This window comes from Octopus sinensis, linkage group LG1 (genome assembly GCF_006345805.1).
Source record: "Octopus sinensis linkage group LG1, ASM634580v1, whole genome shotgun sequence".
Classification (NCBI taxonomy): Eukaryota; Metazoa; Mollusca; class Cephalopoda; order Octopoda; family Octopodidae; genus Octopus; species Octopus sinensis.
Genome location: NC_042997.1, coordinates 71,668,504 through 71,688,727, shown reverse-complemented (window position 1 = coordinate 71,688,727; position 20,224 = coordinate 71,668,504). Strand labels below are relative to the sequence as shown.

General features: G+C 35.0%; 1 protein-coding gene across 1 annotated transcript in view; it reads left to right on the top strand.

Annotated features, from left to right (window-relative positions):
• Positions 1 to 19,309, top strand: part of LOC115213637 (A disintegrin and metalloproteinase with thrombospondin motifs 16) — a 408,361-nt gene extending 389,052 nt beyond the window's left edge. Inside the window, exons 21-24 of the mRNA XM_029782588.2 lie at positions 11,176 to 11,364; positions 14,633 to 14,836; positions 16,421 to 16,568; positions 18,988 to 19,309. Coding sequence (XP_029638448.1) covers positions 11,176 to 11,364; positions 14,633 to 14,836; positions 16,421 to 16,568; positions 18,988 to 19,166 — 720 coding nt within the window. The 3' untranslated portion in view covers positions 19,167 to 19,309. The remainder of the gene's footprint in view (positions 1 to 11,175; positions 11,365 to 14,632; positions 14,837 to 16,420; positions 16,569 to 18,987) is intronic.
• The last annotated feature ends 915 nt before the right edge of the window (positions 19,310 to 20,224 follow it).

Sequence of the window (20,224 nt, the reverse complement as noted above, 5' to 3'; positions counted from 1 at the left end):
CTCATTTTTTGCCACCTGAGTGGACTGGAGGAACGTGAAATAAAGTGTCTTGCTCAAGGACACAACACGTCGCTGGCAATCGAACTTGTGAGCTGTGAATATCCCAATAACTAAGCCACGCGCATTCACTGTGTGAACATACACGTATATCAACATATATATATATATATATATATATATATATATATATATATATATATATATATATATATATATATGTATGTATGTATGTATGTATGTATGTATGTATGTATGTATGTATGTATGTATGTATATACGTATATATATATATATGCATATATATGCACATATGCATATATGCATATATATATATATGAATACACACGCACATGTGTGTGTGTGTGTGTGTGTGTGTGTGTGTGTGGTGTGTGTGTGTGTGTGTGTGTGTGTGTGTGTGTGTGTGTGTGTGTGTGCATATGTGTGTGTGTAGTTAAAGAAATTGGGATAAGGGTAAGAAAAGAAAGAAGGGGATTCAGGCTTGTTTTGTATTTTTGTTATTCCTGTTCGACACAACATGAAAGTAGCCAATCTCATGGAGACTATCAGACACCTATCTCAAATAACAGTCAACACATCAGAGAGTGTCTTGTTTTGTTAAATATTTATTATCACTTTAACAAAAATATATTCCCATAGGCTCATTCTGTTGTTTATAACGGATACTTATTTCATCGAATAAAGAAAGGGACAACCTTTGATGTGACCCTAATTACGTTCAGGGTCATAAGTGACATGGTTTGTTGGTTGATAGTTGATAGTTGAGAATAGCTGCGTGGCAGGGAGCAAGATTATAATTCAAAGACTCGAATCTTAATTAAAGACAAGTTGTATGTGCGAGCTAAAAATAATTGATACATACAAATACACGCGTACACACCCATACACCTACACAAGTATGTGTCTATGTACGTGTGTGCGTGCGTATGTGTGTGTACGTGTGCGCGTGTGTGTATATGTGTGTGTGTGTGCGTGTATACATATTTATATATATGTATATCTATATATATATATATACATGTGCGTGTATATGTATGTATATGTGTGTGTATATGTATGTGTGTAGGTATGGAATGCATGTATGTATGTGTGTGTGTGTATATATGTATATGTATATATTTTCTCTTTTAATTTTTTCATAATTCCTAATTATACCTTTACGCTTTGTTCTAGCAATGTTTCAAGATCTTCCTTGCCCTTATAAATGAAATTCTTTCTGTGGGTGTTTGTTATTTAAGTATTTATTGAAAGCGAGATGCATGGGAACGATGTTGAGATAGTTTCTCATTCACAGGAACTTCAAATTTCCAGTGTTTACGTCATTATAGTATCAATAATCAGGAAATAGTTTGACCATGATGTCTCCTTGTTGAATTTTCCGTTACAACTTCAAAGACTTTATGGTCTTTTTTTTAGGGTGTGTATATTGTATATATATAATAATTTTATCAGCTCATGTTTCTTTTGTCTTATTTTGTTTTCTTTGTGGTGTGTGACCTAATGAGTTGCAAAAGCTTTTTTGTTGGGGATGCATTATAAACTGTGGAGAACATGTAGTAGTTGTGTGTCCATTATAACAGATCAAAATGAGTGCAACTTTTGCGTCCCGTTAGTTGTAGTGTTTATTCATTGTTTAAACAGTGGCTTGCAAATGATAATTCTGAATTTACTTCAAACTTTTGAGACCTAGTTAAGTATAGGCTAATAAGTAACGCTGTGGAAAACTAATTAGACCAACTCAGCTAACACTTAATGCTGGGGAGACATAATAATTGGATCGAAATATTGCCAAATATCAAATTCATTCTCCACGGCATCATTCCAATTAAATATTAATTTTTAATCAATCAAATTTCATAGTTTACTCCCTTGCTCATTCAGGAAATATCTGTAATAAACCTTGAAGATTTTCTGCTCCTGACGGATGTAATTTTAATTTGTTAAACATTGTTTTTAGTTCACTGCATTAACTTTATTAGATGCATTTATATAAATGCATACATATATTATATCATGTGAATCTTTTCCTTTTGAACGGCACTTTATAACATAATTTCTAGGTAACTAAAAAGTTTTAAACTTCGTATACTGGTAGAATGTGTTTATAAAACATCATTTTCTCTTGGCTTTATTGAGAAAATTCTATAGGTTGTAAGATATTTCGTCTAAAATTTCTTGCATTTCGGCAATTTTAACCAATCAATTACCTCCATTGACGTAAATAACATTCTGTGCATAATGAATATGTCCCTCTTTAAAGAAACAGATTGGGTTTATTTACATTTGTGAAGAAAAAAAGATACCCTTCCCCAACCCCTAACCCTAACCCTAACCCTAACTAACCCTAACTCTAACCCTAAATCTAAAATAGATTGAAATGCAATAGATCGATACTAGGGCCATAATTATCGGTGACATTTTCATTTGACACCGCTAGAAAAAAATCCCATTTTCCGTAGCGGTGTCGTATGAAATTGTCACCCATAATTATAACCCTAGTATCGATCTATTGCATTTGGTTTAGGGTTAGGGTTAGGGGTGGGGGAAGGGTATCTTTTTTCTTCACAAATGTAAATAAACCCAATCTGTTTCTTAAAGGGGGGACATATTCATTATGCACAGAATGTTATTTACGTCAATGGAGGTAATTGATTGGTTAAAATTGCCGAAATGCAAGAAATTTTAGACGAAATATTTTACAACCTACAGAATTTTCTCAATAAAGCCAAGAGAAAATGATGTTTTATAAACACATTCTACCAGTATGCGAAGTTTAAAACTTTTTAGTTACCTAGAAATTATGTTACAGAGTGCCGTTCAAAAGGAAAAGATCCTATCATGTTATGTTATATTATGTTATATTATATTATATAAAGTTCCTTTATATAATATAATATCATATAATATTTTATGATATCATATCATATATATGCATTATATATTTTATATATATTATGCAGTCGTTGGTAAAAGCCGGTCAGAAAGTTATCATAGGTCTATTATTGCGTTTAGCAACATGGGCGACACATCAGATCTGCTGGCTAGAGGTATAACCTCTTTAATAATGGACAAGTCTTGGTCAGTATGGTGATGAAAAAATACCTAAAACGAAATCCCTCGGAGCGAAAACCCTTCTGGGTGAGACGGCGTTATCTCCCTTTGAACGGTTCAAGTTGGTTGAAAAGGACTCAGTTTATATACGTTTTCCGTTCCCTAGTTAGTAAACGGGGATGCCCATGACTTCAACATGAGTATTTTTCTCATGAGAGCGCAGACTAATAAACTTCACTTTTTGAATTTATGAACTCCCTCCCCCACCCCCGGTCAAGCGAATTTTGTTAGGAACCTTGCCCTTTCAGACAAACAAAGGTTGCATCGTCTGCTTCCGTTGCGGCATGGTCTAAGCTGTTCCAGGTATTTCTATTTAATCTTCTACGGTGTTCACTCTCCTTTTAAACACCATATGTTGTTTGAAAAAATATAACGTTGCGTCTCTCTGGGATCTAAAAGAGGACTTCTGGTTAGTTACTCACTGCTTAAGAGGGCCCTCCGTTGATTCAATATATTTCTGTACATGTGACCTAGTGCTGTTGGTGCTTCTGGTGTTGCTCCTGCTATCCCTGTCATTGCTGCTGTTACTGCTGGACACGTTGATGGTGTTACTATTGTTGTAGTTGCAACTGCTGCCACGGCCTCGGAGTTGCATCGACCTCATACTGGGTATTCACTGTTAACCCTACTTGAGTATCATGCCTATGTGTTGGTTTTAGGGGCATTCATTAAAATCTTTTTAACATTTTTTTTCTAGCTGAATGAGACCTCTAATTTGTGACTATTAAATAATCATCCGTAACTATAGGATTGCGTGAAATGCTTATCCACTGATCAAAAGTAGATCATTTCCACGCAGGGTTTTGACGTTGAGGGAGAACGGTGGGGCAAATGAGGTTATGTACCTCCAGTCAGCAGGTCTGATAAGTTGCCTATATTGTTAGGAGCAATAATAGACGCGAAATCAATGGTGTTTGTGTGTGTGTGTGTGGTGTGTGTGTGTGTGTGCGTGCGTGCGTATATGTGTGTGTGTGTGTGTGTGTGTGTGTGTGTGTGTGTGTGTGTGTACGTATATATATATATACATATTTATATATAGATATAGATATATATATATATATATTATATATATATATATAATATATATATATATATAATATATATATATATATATACACGGGTAAGTATATAAATGCAGAACAAGGTGGAGAAAGTAGTACTCGAATACCGAAGGTACAGTAATATGCTTTTCTAATGGAAATAGTGCAATAACCACGAGAATCCTCGACTGAAATTTATAATTCAGCAGTTCAAAATGTAAAGCAATGGCAAGTTTTGTAGAAAAGAATAAACATGAATGAAAACATATTAGTGTGAAATGTAAAGAGAAATATTTTTGTATTAGGTAAAGTGAGAATAATCACATACATGCTCAGAAATACGTGGATGCGTGATTGCTTGCATGTGTGTGTGTGTGAGTATGGACACACAAATATATAAATACACAGACTCCACACACATACATACATTCATACAGATATATCTGTATGCATGCATACGCACGCGTATTCACACAAAGTTGCGTACACACGCTCAAATACACACATACATACATACATACACACACACACACACACTCTCGCACACATTAAGTTTAAGGTAATATTATTTTTTGAAAATTAGTTTTCATTTCATCATTCTGTATAAACACCGAGAAATTTGATACAAGTTCAATTAAAATGTATGTAAGTATATTATACGCAGTAGTAAAAGTATACTTAAAAGTTACCCGTCATATGAAGGGCAACACCCTAGTATATATATATATATATATGTGTGTGTGTCCCTGTGTGTGTGTATGTGTGGGTGTGTGTGTGTTTGTGTGTGTATGCATATATGTATGTATGTATGTATGTATGTATAGATATCTACATACATAAGTACATCTTTTCATAGTTACATACATACACACTGTTGCCTCTGCTTAATATTAATAGAAATATACATAAACACACGTTTTGAGTTCTGTTTTTGTTTGCATCACCAAATATATATATATATATATATATATATATATATATATATATATATATATATATTATATATATATATATATAAATGTATTTGTGTTTTTTCCAGTGTTTACAAATAACACGGAAAATATAAATAAATAGTAGCAAAAATTCACACAAGTACCAAGGATGTAGCTGCCTACTTATAAAGGTAGAAACTCCAGGTTTAGATTAAATGTTTTGTATAATATAGATAAATAAATAAATGGAGTTAAACGCAAAATGTCTTATTGGTGTGTTTGGTTTCTTTCTTTCCCTGCTGAGAAGATTGCATTGTTTTACACCATTTTATTCCTTCTGGAATAATACCAATGTTGTCTTCGAAACATATGTCGGAAGTAAAAGAATTTGAACAACACCTGCGTTTAACTCATCTATCTATCTATCTATCTATCTATCTATCTATCTATCTATCTATCTATCTATCTATCTATCTATCTATCTCTCTCTCTCTCTCTCTCTCTATATATATATATATATATATATATATATATATATATATATATATATATATACACACACACACAACAAGAATAATATTTGTCTCTTATCATAGAAACAAAGGGTTTATAGGACTGCAAAAGAAATGCTCAAATATAAATGAGACGACGATAAAGAAACATTGGTTATAGAACAAACATTAAATTTGGGTCAACGATTTTACATACAACACCACCCCTCAAACATTTAATCATATATGAAAAAACAGCTTGGTCTACAAACATAAAAAATTAATACATATACATAAAATCACAGAATGTAAAAATATATATATTCTAATAAAATACAAATAGAACGGCTTATCAAAAGTTAAATATAACGACTAAAAATTTCAAAACTATCAAAAGGCCTAATGGACAAATATAAAAATAAAATAAGTGTCCACCAACAAAAAAGATTTTCTAAGACGATTAAAATATTTTTTTAAATTTCATTTTTTAATATTTGAAAAAGTCTTTGGCATGACTTCCGCCCCCCCCCCCCCAAAAAAAAACACCCTTTAAAAAAGTGTTTTTTCTTTTTCGACACAAATCCTCCTTTTCGGCTACGGGGAATACGATTCTGCAAAAAATTGGCAAAAATCGACATTTCTAAATTACCACCCCCATTTCCTTCATTTTTAACTGTTTTTCAGAATCCACCCACCCTCCCAATATGCAGAAAAATACGGAGATTATGAGTCTGAAAAAACATTTTCAAAAATCTTTGTAATTTTTTTTTTTCTAAATATGCAGAAAAATACGGACATCATGATTCGAACAAAAATTTCAAAACATTTCTGTACTTATGGTTACAGTTTTAGGGTTAGGGTTAGTGTTTTAGGGTTAGGGTTAGGGTTTTAGGATTAGGGTTAGGGTTTTAGGTTTAGTGTTGGGGGAAAAAGTAAAAATTGAAGAAGTTGGGAGGAAAAGAGTGGGAATTTTCCGGAAGCTCCGTATCCGAAAACGGGGATTTTGGGCAAAATTTACAAAAATAAACAAATTTGGGAGAAAATGGAGGGGGGCGGAAATCTTTCCAAGTCTTTTGCTTCCCTATCACAGGTACGTCCAAAGTTCATAAGTAAGTAGACTTCCTCGGGTCAAATTCACATACATCTTGAAAAAAGTCTTTTACTCCCCCCATACAAGTACGTTCAAAGTTCATAATAAACAAACTCCACAGGTCAAATTCAACATTCACATATATCTATGGCCATTTCAAGAACTCACCATTGCAGTTCATTTACACTAAAGTGCATTATGGTGATGACCCCCCACCCTCGTCAGGATAAACATGAAACATGCACAGATCAAAACTTTTATGAAAAGCTTATATAATTTAAAAGAAAAACCCATCAGCGGACCAGTCCAAATTTTCTAAAAAACAAAAGTTTATTGCTAAACACTCGGGTGGCTGTAGTTAACAGAAATTTAACCTCGCCGGTTTCAAATCCCCGTAACGCTAAACAATTTTATTACATTTACTTTTATTTCTATATAAAAGGTGGACGAAACCTATGGTTGCAAAAAGGGATCATCTCAGTTATTTCTATTTAAAGTTTTTGGCCCAAAAGACTTAAGGATTGCAAGGGATTTCTTTGCACACAATTTACACTTATTTATATTTACTCTGAAGTAAGGGGCTCTCGAAATAACTGACCATTCTAGAGAATAACTCTTATTATTCCTCTTTAGATCGTGTAAATAAGATGCGAGTATGGTAGAGCTACAGTATTTTTCGTTTAAGAACGAGCTCATGTGGGCCCTATATCTAGCCTTAAAATTTGCTGTACTACCCATATAAAACTGATTTAAATTATCCTCATCCTTAACAATGCATTTATATATTTAGACAGAACCGGTCAAGGGGACATAATCCAGGGTTTTTACAATTACAAGATTTCCCACGGCCATCCCTAACCTTATTTCTACCGCCAACAGTACTTGTTCGGTTTCCCATATTCGCTCCTTCACATCTCTCATTACTGGGGTTCGATATACCAGGTGGGAGCAAGATGTTGGTATCACTAACCTTAGGCGTATCATAACGTACCTGCCCAGTACCAGGGTTTCCATCAGAAAAACATCTCCAGTGCCCTTGCCCATTTAACTTGCTTCTATTTATAGATGCAATAATGGAGGCCAAATTTGGCATTACTGAGTAAGAGAACTTGATAGAAGACTTATTGCAAATACTATAGTTTTAATGACAATTGGGGGAAGTTCTACTCTAAGAGAAAAACGGGATGGCGAACCATATTACTTCTCTTATTCTAGAACGTGAGCTCTTGGTTTTACTAATCTCCTCACTAGCACTATTTCGCTTCCAATACCTATTTCTAACATCTTTAAATACGTTTCTAACCCATCGTTTCTAACGATCAGGTAATGCATTGCATTTTTCCCGATCAACCGTGACATGGTCAGGTGGTAGACCAGCCATCTTGTTTTTAAATCTCGTGTTATGTATATACATGAGAGTTTAGTTTTGAATCCACTTAATTTTAGAGCGTTATTGTACACAGGCGCATTTTGTTCGAAAATCTCTTCATTTGCGGATAAATTAGAGATTCTGATCGAAATAGCAGTAACGATGCTATCTATAGTGGACTTTGGGTGACTGGACGATACATTGATATATGAGATGGATTTGTTTGGCTTACGAAATGGATAGTATAAACCCGTATCCAAGCATAATGTAACGTCCATCTGGAGTTAATATCAAATATAATGTTAAGATTAAAGAAATCCTTTAAGAAACCTCTCAGGGATTTCCTCAAACTATTCAATGCAGTTTTAGACTGGCTACGTACAGCTAGAAGTGCATCAGCCCTATAGAGTCACCTGCGAAAGGAAATATAGGCCTACTAGGTCAGTCACTTGTGCAGAATCAGATGACCCCATGGTTATATCGAAGAAATTGGTAGAATCAACTCACTGCCAATCCCGCTCGTTGTAGGAGACGCGGGTCTCCCTTGCCGCTAAAATTACATCAATATTTGAAGTAGGTATATCGGCAAATTCGCGGACGAAAATCAAGGCTATATTTAGCAATATAGGAGATGTAGAATTATAATAATTCGAGATATCGAATTGTATAAAATCTAAATTAAGTCTATCTTTAAAGGAGTCAAACCATAGGATAACATCCCCAGTAAATTTCCATAAGGGAAGTTGTACCTTATCCGTCACGATGGGAATAATACGATCAATAATATATTTACTGATTCTACCCAAATCAGATTTGGTCGAGCAGACTAACCTAATCGAAGGATTTGGCAAAAAAATCAAACTTATGATCCTTCAAGAGGACATAGGGAGTTTTTGGAGCATAAGGCTGGGTTATGTCAAGAAGGCCCAAACCAAAGATGATTTCTAAGTGAGTTTCATTAATCCTATCTACAATGCTTCTTTATATATATATATATATATATAATAGAAATATTAAAATTACTAAGACTCTATAAAAGAGATTACGGCAGCGTTTACTGGAAATTAATTGTTATCGCCATATTAATATGACATTCTTATAGATATAAGAATAATCGCTGCCGCTGGTCAGCTCCATGAGGCCACCGCCTTAAGATAGCTATTGATACACGATCTGTATCCATTATAACCTTCGAACAAGGGAGGTCAGCCGCTTCACACTGCCAGTCCGACAGCTACAGACGCGTTTCGAGGTATTGCCCCTTGTCAATGTAGCGCAGTCAGACCCCGCATATATATAATTAATAATAATATAATAATATATTTTGTATATATATATATATATATATATATATATATATATATATATATATATATATATAATGTCGATCACTATATATATATATATATATATATGTATATATATATATATATATATATATATATATATATATATATATATATAATGTCGATCACTATATATATATATATTATAATATATATATATATATATATATATATATATATATATATCTATATATATATATATATAATATATTATATATATTATATATATTATATATATATATATATATATATATATATAGATATATATATATATATATATATATATATATCCCTGCTGTACTCTTTCACCACAACTTTCTCTGACTCTTTTTTTCTGTTGGCCTCCTCGCTTAGCCAGCGGGGTGGCGTCATTGAAGGCTAAAACAACGCGATGCGCATTGTGACCAGCGATGTGTGTAGCAGCATCTGATGGCCTGGTCGGTCACGTGATCACGTGATATACCTACATATAGATAAATAGCTAGATAGATTGACAGACAGATACGCAGACAGAAACGTCTAGATTGGTATAGACATCTATAACACATTGTCAGAGAAAGAGAGGGAGACAGAGGTGGCAATAGAGACCATACCTATATTTCCCTTTTATCGTTCTACTTCCTGTGTTGTATTTAGTCCGTTTACGACAATCACACAACTCATGCTACAATAAATTAACTTGAATGCATATGATTCGTCTAATTATTTGCCGATGTATGTAACACGTGTAACTCTCTGATCTTAATGTCTGGAGTTTGATATGGTCTTTCCATTTTTTGTAATATTTTTATATCTTGTTTCTAATATACTGAAATGTTGCACTGTACATACATATGTATGTGTGTGTGTGTATGTATGTGTGTGTGTGTGTGCGTGTACATGTGTGTGTGTGGTGTGTGTGTGTGTGTGTGTGTGTGATATTCTGAGACCCCCTTGGGTCACGGCACTGACCATGGGATTGCACCTAGAAAGTTACCCTCCCGAGCACAAGTCGGGGCAAGGTTGTTTATGGAAGACCAGCAGTTGCCCACGCATACCGGCCTGCTCTCTCCACGTCACCGGTGTTATCCAAGGGATAGACAACAGCCAATACAGCTTGGCACCTGTGACGTCGCAACTCATTTCTACAGCTGAGTGAACTGGAGCAACGTGAAATAAAGTGTCTTGCTCAAGAACACAGCACGCAGCCCAGTCGGGATTCGAGCTCACAGCCTCACGATCGTAAGCTCGACGTTCTAACCACTGAGCCATGAGCCTTCACATGTATGTGATATATATATATATATATGTGTGTGTGTGTGTGTGTGTGTTTGTGTGTGTGTGTGTGTAGGTACTATTTTTGTGTATTGTTTGTTGTTGTGTATAAGTATGTGTTTGTGTATGTTTCTGTTCGTGTTTGCTCGCTTGCTTGCAAGCCATAGGGAAGCTAATCCAGTAATTTGCTTTCGTTGAACGATGACTTGATCTTTAGCAGTATCCAAGATGTCAGCAAGTTTTATGTGACAAAACAATATGTGGTACAAAGTAAGCGTCTTTGTGGAAGCGAGGCACGGTCAATGTAAACCAGTTGAGTATACTATGACTACTTATTGTAACAATCCTGACACTATGGAAAGGAAAACGAAGATTAATAGAAACGAAGCTATGTAGGCCGGCGCTCTGTTGCCACATCCACCGATATTTATATTTGTTGTTGTTGTTGTTATGAACCGAATTGCTACTTCGTTGTCATTGATGATGATAATTCAACTATTTGACGAATCTTGCATTTTCTAAAGTGTTCCAGAACATGTGGCGAAGGACAACGAAGAAGACATGTTGAATGCCGCATCGTTAATGTGAAACACACCAAAAGACTACAAAGCGATCACTGTCGACATTTACCGAAGCCTGAATCAATCGAGAGATGTACCCTTGAGAAACACTGTCCCGGAAGGTACACATGGAAAATAACAGCATGGTCTGATGTAAGTTTAGCAAAGTTTTAGTAAATATTTTATCTATTTTTGACAGTCTCTTTTTAGAATTTCACTGAGTTCCTCACATAAGTATATCTATTCTATCTCAATTGTTGATTTATGATTCTATCTAATATGGCTATTTTGCGAGTGTATTGGAGTTTGGAGATCAAAATTTATGCGACTTTATTAATTTGTGAGTATTTACTGTTACATAAATGTACATTGGACTAAACATTCTTTCTGTGTACCTAGCTGTAATTAAAGTTCAATATTATATTTGTAATGCTACGACAGCTAGTGTATTACAAAAAATACCAGAATTATATGAATTTTCAACATAAACGGTATATTTTATAGATTTAACATTGGCTATCCATTTAAATGTGCAAATTGTAAGGTAAACATGAAAGTTGTGAGCTTCATAACTCAAACTGCTTTATCAGGTTCACAAATGTGACACTTTCTCGTGAACTGACAACACATTCATAAGAAGCTATTGCAGCATGTTGCAGTATAGATCCCGAAACAATATTGGGTAGGAAAAACATTATTGATTACATTATCATCTTTTATACAAACCACAAAAATCTAGATTAGCTATGGAGCTTTAATAATAGGACAAGTTTAACCAAAGTTGAACACACGGATATAGCACCCTAGTAAGGAATTTAGAACCGCTATTTATAATTGAAAATAAGTTTGAGTTCATAGTTCAACAAATCTGAAATGTATGGCTAGAAAGATGTCAAGATAATAGTTTTATTAAACATTATCACTTGTAATGTGTAGAACTTCGATTGATTCATCAATCATTTGAATTGAATAGTGACTATAGGATGTTATTTATGTTGCAAAACTTTTGCAGTTAGCATTGACTCTTTTAATTCACAAAACCAATCCGACAACAAAAATAAATCCTTTCTCCCCTTTTAACTGTTTCTATCAATTCACTCGCTTAATGGTAATTGCTTCCCAGTGCTTCATACCTTAGTCTGATCGAAAATTGCGTACTCATTCGATTTTAGCAACATTTTCGTACCTTCCAGAAACCTGAGAGGAAATTTGCCACAAGCCTTTCCAAGCGAATCTATTTACAAAATGTGATTCGTAACATTTAAAATCCAATGGTCCATCTTCAGCTATGATAATTCTTTTGTGCGTGGTAGTTTCGTTCAGCTCTGCACTTCAAACAATAATTTAAGTGAGAATTTATGAATGTAATTTCAATGCCTAAAATAAGCTTTCACCGTTGCTTGATTACAGCAGTTATTCTTTGAAGTTCTTCGTAAACAGGCACTGCCAAATACTTGAATGAGAGAGCGAAATCTACAGAAACCTGGAATATGATATCTTTTCATAAATGTTATCTGTGCATCTTAAAGAAACAGTCTTACCATAAGTTATTCCCCTTGTGCTCTCGTCATTTTTCAAACTCTCATTTGTTAATATGAATATAGTTTATGTCATTATATGTGTGTGTGCGCGTATAGAGAGAGAGAGTGGGGGCAGATAGATAGATTATTAAAACATATATACTCTTATTTTAAGTTCTATTTTCCTGTTTATACCAACAAACCTACACGCGCGTGTGCACACACACATATCTGTATATATAGGATAATGTTTGCTTAATGATAGGATTATCATAAACAGCACACAATCCAGTGTGATTGTACTATTCGATCATGAAACTTGGAATAGTTCACTTATAACTCCAGTATCCATTAAATTACGTGTGTATACTCCTTCTTCCTTTTCCATGCACACGCGCACACTAGCATCCATCCATGCACATACGCAAACAAACAAACACACACACTCCTTATTCTCACTCTACACACACATCAATATCCACATTCCCTCATATACACTGCAGCAAGTATATAATCACACACCAACACTTCCTAAAGTCTACCACTTTTGTCACCTTTATTCCACCGAACACCTCTATCCTTCATAATACATCTTACATTACACACCTACTAAACATACGTCAGAGAGCTTCACATACACATACAAACGCCCATACACACGTATATACACGCATAGATACAAAGTATATATACACGCCCTTTCTCATACACGCGTGGACGCGCACCTACACAAATACACACACGCACACATTAGCTTCATACGCACATACATACGTGTCAGAACATTGAAAACTGTTGCCTTCCTTCCCTCCCTTGGCACCCACGTCTGAAACCAACTTCTTCCTCTCCCGATTAGACACGCTTTTCTTCTCTGCATCTTTTATCTCTCCTTATCTATCCTTTCTGTAGAAAGGCGTAGATTGGAAACGTTAAAGACTTTCATTTTTTCTACATACATACATGCATGTACTAATAATATATACAAGCACGTGCGTGCATGTATGCATGCACGCACGCGCTTGTATATATTATTAGTACGATTCGTTTGAATCAAGGGATTTTGATATTTTAATATTCAGGACACCAAGCAAGGGTCGAGATCTGCACATTTGTGTCTATATGATGTACAAATACATCCGTATATACGCATGCATATACGGACATATCAATATACCTATACATACATGTACAAGCTCACATAAATATACACATACATATAAATATACATGTACATGAGAATATATACATACATATAAATATACATGTACATGAGAATATATACCCATGCACACCAGCATATCGTTCCAGGATCCAATGTAAGTTCCAGATCCAACATAGGGAAGGTTCCAGACATGGCGTTTACATAAAATAAAAACACATATGGGTTAAAGACTCACTAAGGCTGTTTCAGACGCGCTTTTTTTCTTCGTGGATAATTCAATTACATAATGAAAAAATGCGTTCCCTTCAAGTGAATTAAAATTTAAAATTTGGTTCGGAGAAAAAAATCCCAAGACCTGGAATGTTGATTGAACCTCTCATTTCTGCATGAATGAAGAGAGTGAAAGCATATCAAGGGTAAGCGAGATTTAACGGGGCAAAATTAAGTCGGATATTTTTTGAACGCATCTCACCTAGAATATACTTTAAGAAAGGACTAACACTGAATTCCCCAGCTCGCTTCACCTTCCAACATATATGTATGTATGTATGTATGTATGTATGTATGTATGTATGTATGTGTGTGTGTGTGTGTTGTGTGTGTGTGTGTGTATGTGTGTATGTATGTATGTATGTATGTATGTATGTATGTATGTATGTATGTATGTATGTATTCGCACACACACACACACACACACACATTTATACATGCTGCTATATATACACATTTTTGCTTGCAGTGTTCTGCTAAATGTGGGCTAGGACATCAGCGACGATCGATATTATGTGTGAAGACAGAGAAAAACCAAACCATTTCAGCCTCTAAAGAATTCTGCAAATCCAGTGTTTCTTTTGAAGATGTTCAACTAAAAAGGGAATGTAAAGGACCTGCATGTCCAGATAAAAAAGAATTGCCTATGTGGCAGACGTCCATTTGGTCTGCTGTAAGTATAAAACATGCATGCACGCATGTATGTATGTATGTATGTATGTATGTATGTATGTATGTATGTATGTATGTATGTATGTATGTATGTATGTATGTATGTGTGAGGAAATAGGTGCATGACTATGAATTACTGGATTTGTGACTGTGTCTTTGTTCGAGTAAGCGTTCTATAAAAATTTGATTACGCTCAACTTTTATCATTTTCACTAATTTTCTTTCTAGCTTTTATATTATTTGGAGCAGGAAAGTTCCTTGTTCCATTAGGTGTTGTAGACTTCCAAAATGTTATTGCTATGATATTCAGGTTTGACACTTTACGTTCTGAATTCAAATCTGCCAGGGTTGATTTTTTTTCCCCTTCATATTTTTCGTGGTCGATAAAATAAAATACCAGTCAAGTAGTGAAGTCGATATAATCAATTAGCACCCACAACGCCTCTTCAAAATAGCTGACCTTGTGGTCAACTTTATCCTTCATCGTTCCGAGTGTGATAAAATACGGTTCTAGTCAAGCAGTGGGGTCGGGCCGCCGTCCAGTGACTGAAACAAGTAATGGATAAAAGATAACTCACTCTCGTCAAATTTGTTAGTCTTGTGCCAAAATTTAAAAAAAGTATTGTTGCTGCTACTATGGCTGCTGCTGCTGCTGGCGTTGTTGTTGTTGTTGTTAATCGAATGATTACATCATCGTGCCCTGCGCCTATTTTCGTCTCATCAAACTGGAGTGGATATTCTTTTACTTTTTGTGGGAGGGAGTGTTTCATTACTCAGACAGCTCATCTCTTGCCAACATCCTTAGTACGGAGGGCTCGGGTTGCTGTCGTGGGTGATTCACTGTAGACATGCTCTATAGCCACAACATTTACAAATCATCCTGGATAGATGTGGTTGTCCTTTGTCAAATAGGCTCTTTTCACAGCTCGTCCTTTTGACCTTCGACTGAGCTGCAATACAGGATCAAACAATAATTGGGTGGCTGGCATTTGATGTTATCAGGAACTTAAAGCCCTGCACTAATCTAGCAATTAGAAGTTCTTTTTGGGCGTGCTATGAAGAAAAGTGGTGAGAAGTGAAGAACAATAAAGTTCGGAAAACTCTGGGCGTTGATGAGAAAGCGTTAGCTAGCTTGTTATGAGGACCTTCGGCCAAGGGACAGTATACCAATTTCAGAAATCTTCAGCCGTGCAGTGATAGAGGGTGGCATTGTTCGTTTAGGGCAAAATCTGCAGAAACGGAAGTGTTGTCAACCGGGTTTTGCTTTAGATGCACGAAGAACGATGAGACTGTTCTGCACGCACTTGTTCCGTATCCAAACATTTTTGACTTGTGAAGTAATGTCGAACATCTCTTATCATACGTAGAAAGGGTCCGGTTATCGGTAGAGACAATTATGAAGACCGCCCCAAGCCCTTCTTTTGTCAGAGAGCGGTAGACAGTCCGCCTCTGGTAGTTATAACGAGAGAGGTTGTGTGTGGCTATGGTTGAAAGAACTGAAGATAGACACTTGCCCCATTATTGTTATCATTATCACTGTTGGTGTCGTCGTTATCATCGTCATCATTATTATTTATATTTTCAGTGTTCAGCGACATGTGGGCGAGGATTTCAGCGTCGACGAGTTACATGTGTAGATCCTGTCTCTAGGACATATGTTTCCACTTGTGATCCAAAATCAGAACCACGAAGTAGACAACCTTGTGAGATACAAGCCTGTCATATGAGTCAAGGTATGGTTTCAGTAATCTCACATTTAATTTGATAATTACGTGTTGACATATAAAACGAAAATTTTAATGAGTAGAAAACCGTTAGCATTGATGAGAATTCATATCAAAAGGGACAAGGAGGAAAATTTCGAAGTTTCAATTGACTACTTGTTATTTTGGAGATATAGAAGAGAGTGAAGGAGTTTCATCTTTCGTATCTATGGTGACAACTCCAGATACGTTTACTTCTTATTAGACGTCTTCAGTGAAAATTAAGAAATCAATAGACCAAGTCCTAGAACAATATAACGAATACGTCAAACGTCAAACCTATTAAAAGTACACAATCTGCAAATAAGTGCGTTACATGAATAAAATGCATACTAACTATATAATAAATGAACGCATTATCAAAAATCTCTTAAAACAGAACACGAGGCCCATAAAACCAAAGCATAATTTACACAAATAATATACAAGAAGCACTAAAATGAAAAACCTTTTTCCTCAGTAACTTTGATCATGTAAATCGAGAACTAGGTACTAACTAATATGATCGATAAATTCGATTACAAACGTGGAAGTTGGAAGCTTTATAACTCTTGATATTGTGTGATCATACAAGTACAACACTGTAGCCTATGTATTTGCAGCTGTAATATACTTCACCACCACACATTAAAATTTGGCTGGACTTTTACGACAATAGTTCTGTATTCTGCAGATATATATTAGTGACAGGGGCAATATTAATACCGAAAGGTAACATTTATCCCCACTTACATGTGGATGTTCTATTAGAACAAACTATACTGCGGTAGATTCCACGAGATAAACTCTCATATTGGTGTTTGATGCAAAATGCAATCTTGTTTATATTTAACGAAATAGCGATATAAGCAAGTGTGTATTTTGCATCAAAAGCCAGTATGAGAGTTTCACTCATGGTATATCCCTCTATATTCTGCAGAATTCTACAGAAAAGTAAACAATTAATGGTGGCAGCAATACACAGAACTTCATTCTGAACACGACTGTGGAAGTCTAGAAAAGTCGGTGATTGATTTTTAGAGTTTTCTCATGCAGAAACAAAAAATGCAAAAAACGCATTCGAAAAATACACATACATATATACATACACACATACAAACATACATGCGTGCGTGCGTGCATGCACATATACATACATACATACAAACATACATACACATACACGCATACATACATACACGCACACATACACACATACATGCATGCATACATACATACATACACATACACGCATACATACATACACGCACATATACACACATACATGCATGCATACATACATACATACATACACATACGCGCATACATACATACACGCACACATACACACATACATGCATGCATACATACATACATACACACACACATACATACATACATGCATGCATACATACATACACACACACACACACACACATACATACATAATACATACAATTTACAATGCTACCCGCAGGTAGGACTGCCTTGATGTATACGTCAAAATCTTGTCAGAACCAGCAGATATTCACACCTTTAAAAACAAGGAATACGAGTGGAACACCCAAATAAAAACATCAATTTAGTGCAAACATAACAGACCTAATATTGCTCTGTGGGGAGGGTACAACAATTATGCTCTGCTACTGAGGTCAGCTGCCCAGTGGGTGTGAATGTACAACCAAAAGCCCAGGAAAAAGAGAACATTTATGATGAACGTACAAATCTTGTACTCTGACTACGAATTTTCATCTATACCTATCATCATAGGTGCATTAGGTTATGTATCAACAAATTTCCAGAAAAATGTAGGAAACTCGGGAAGAGGAAAAGAAACTGACGTGTATTCACCTAATTCAATTTATTAGTGACACAGTAAAGATTTGTAAGACGTTCCAAATCTCCTCCATCTCAGATTCTTATGCGAATAGATGCACACACTTGGGTGTATGCATGGACAGTTCAACCAACACACAACCATACCACTTATTTAAACTCAAAGAAGAATCATACATGCATATATAGATACATACACACACACACACACACATTCACATTAACATACGTAGACACGTGTTTAGGAGTGTACATTTGTGTGCGCGTGTGTGTATAAATTGGTATCCCAACTACATGGTTTCAAGTTCAGACCTACTGCGTGGTACGGTAAGCTAGTGTCTTCTGCTATAGCCCTAGGTTGACCAAAGCCATGTGAGGGGATTTTGCAAACAGAAACTGAAAGAAGCCTGTCGTATATGTTTGTGTATGTGTGTTTGAGTGTGTGTGTGTGTGTGTGTGTGTGTGTGTGCGTGTGTGTGTGTGTGTGTGTGTAGGGAAAAAGAGAAAGAGAAAATGTAAGCAAAGTACTGCACTTCATTCTTGCTTTAAAGTAAATCTGTTTTCTACTTTCCAGACGATCACAATATTCAACACAACTTGAGTAACAGGTACCAAGACAGAGTTTATCGGACGTGCTATGACAAATACAAATGGTGCCACCTGGTGGTAAAACACAGAATGTGCGGTCACAAGGCATATGCGGCTGTCTGCTGTGCTACGTGTCACAAGAGTGCTATAGTTCCTATTAGATGATGTGCTAACGAGAGAAAGAAAGAGCGACAGAAACACAGAGTTATGAAATTCATCTTCTGAAACGTTTGTTCATTCTTGTAAAAAAAAACCAAAAAAACAAAAAAAAACAAAAAAAAAAACAAAGCAAAAGCAAAAAACACAACAAAAAACATGGGAAAAGAGAAGCTCTGATGATAATGAATGACTAAATGTTTTAAAGCCTTCCTTCGTAATAACTAAGGAGCAAGAGTATATATATAATAGCATTAGAGATGCATGTGTGGTATTTCTGTGTGTATGTGTGTGTGTTTGTGCTTGTGTAGATGTATACATAAACAAATAAGTGTGAGTATATATCGACACATACGTGTCGGAGGAGGAGGGGTAAATATTACCTACCTATGTGTTATATCTCTGAAAGCATGCATGCATTTGAGTAAGTATTGTTAAATCCTTCGGGAATGTGTATTTCTGTGCAAAGTTTACGTAGAGGGCTCAACAGTCCTGTTTGAAACAAGAAAGAACAACACACGAGATTTGTATTTTACTCTAGTATGTACAAGATATGTTTCAGTTCATTCCGCTAACAATTACACACGTACACATACGCACATAATATATATGTATATAAATACAGACACACGCACACACATACATAGATGCATACTTACAGACAAACACACACACATATAAATGATGTATGTATATATATATATATATATGATGTATGTGCATATATATATAATATATATATATATACATATATATATATGTATGTACATATATAAAATATGTATATATATATATAAACATATATATATATGTATGTACATATATAATATATATATATATATTATATATATATATATACACACACATACATATATATGTATGTATATATATATATATATATATATATATATATATATATATATATATATATGCACATACATATATATATGTATGCATATATATATATACATATATATCGTTTGTAAAGAACATAAATCCGAAAGAAGAAGCCCACTCTAAGATGTAGAGCAATATATTTAAAATGGGGAAAGCCGTTTTATGGGATT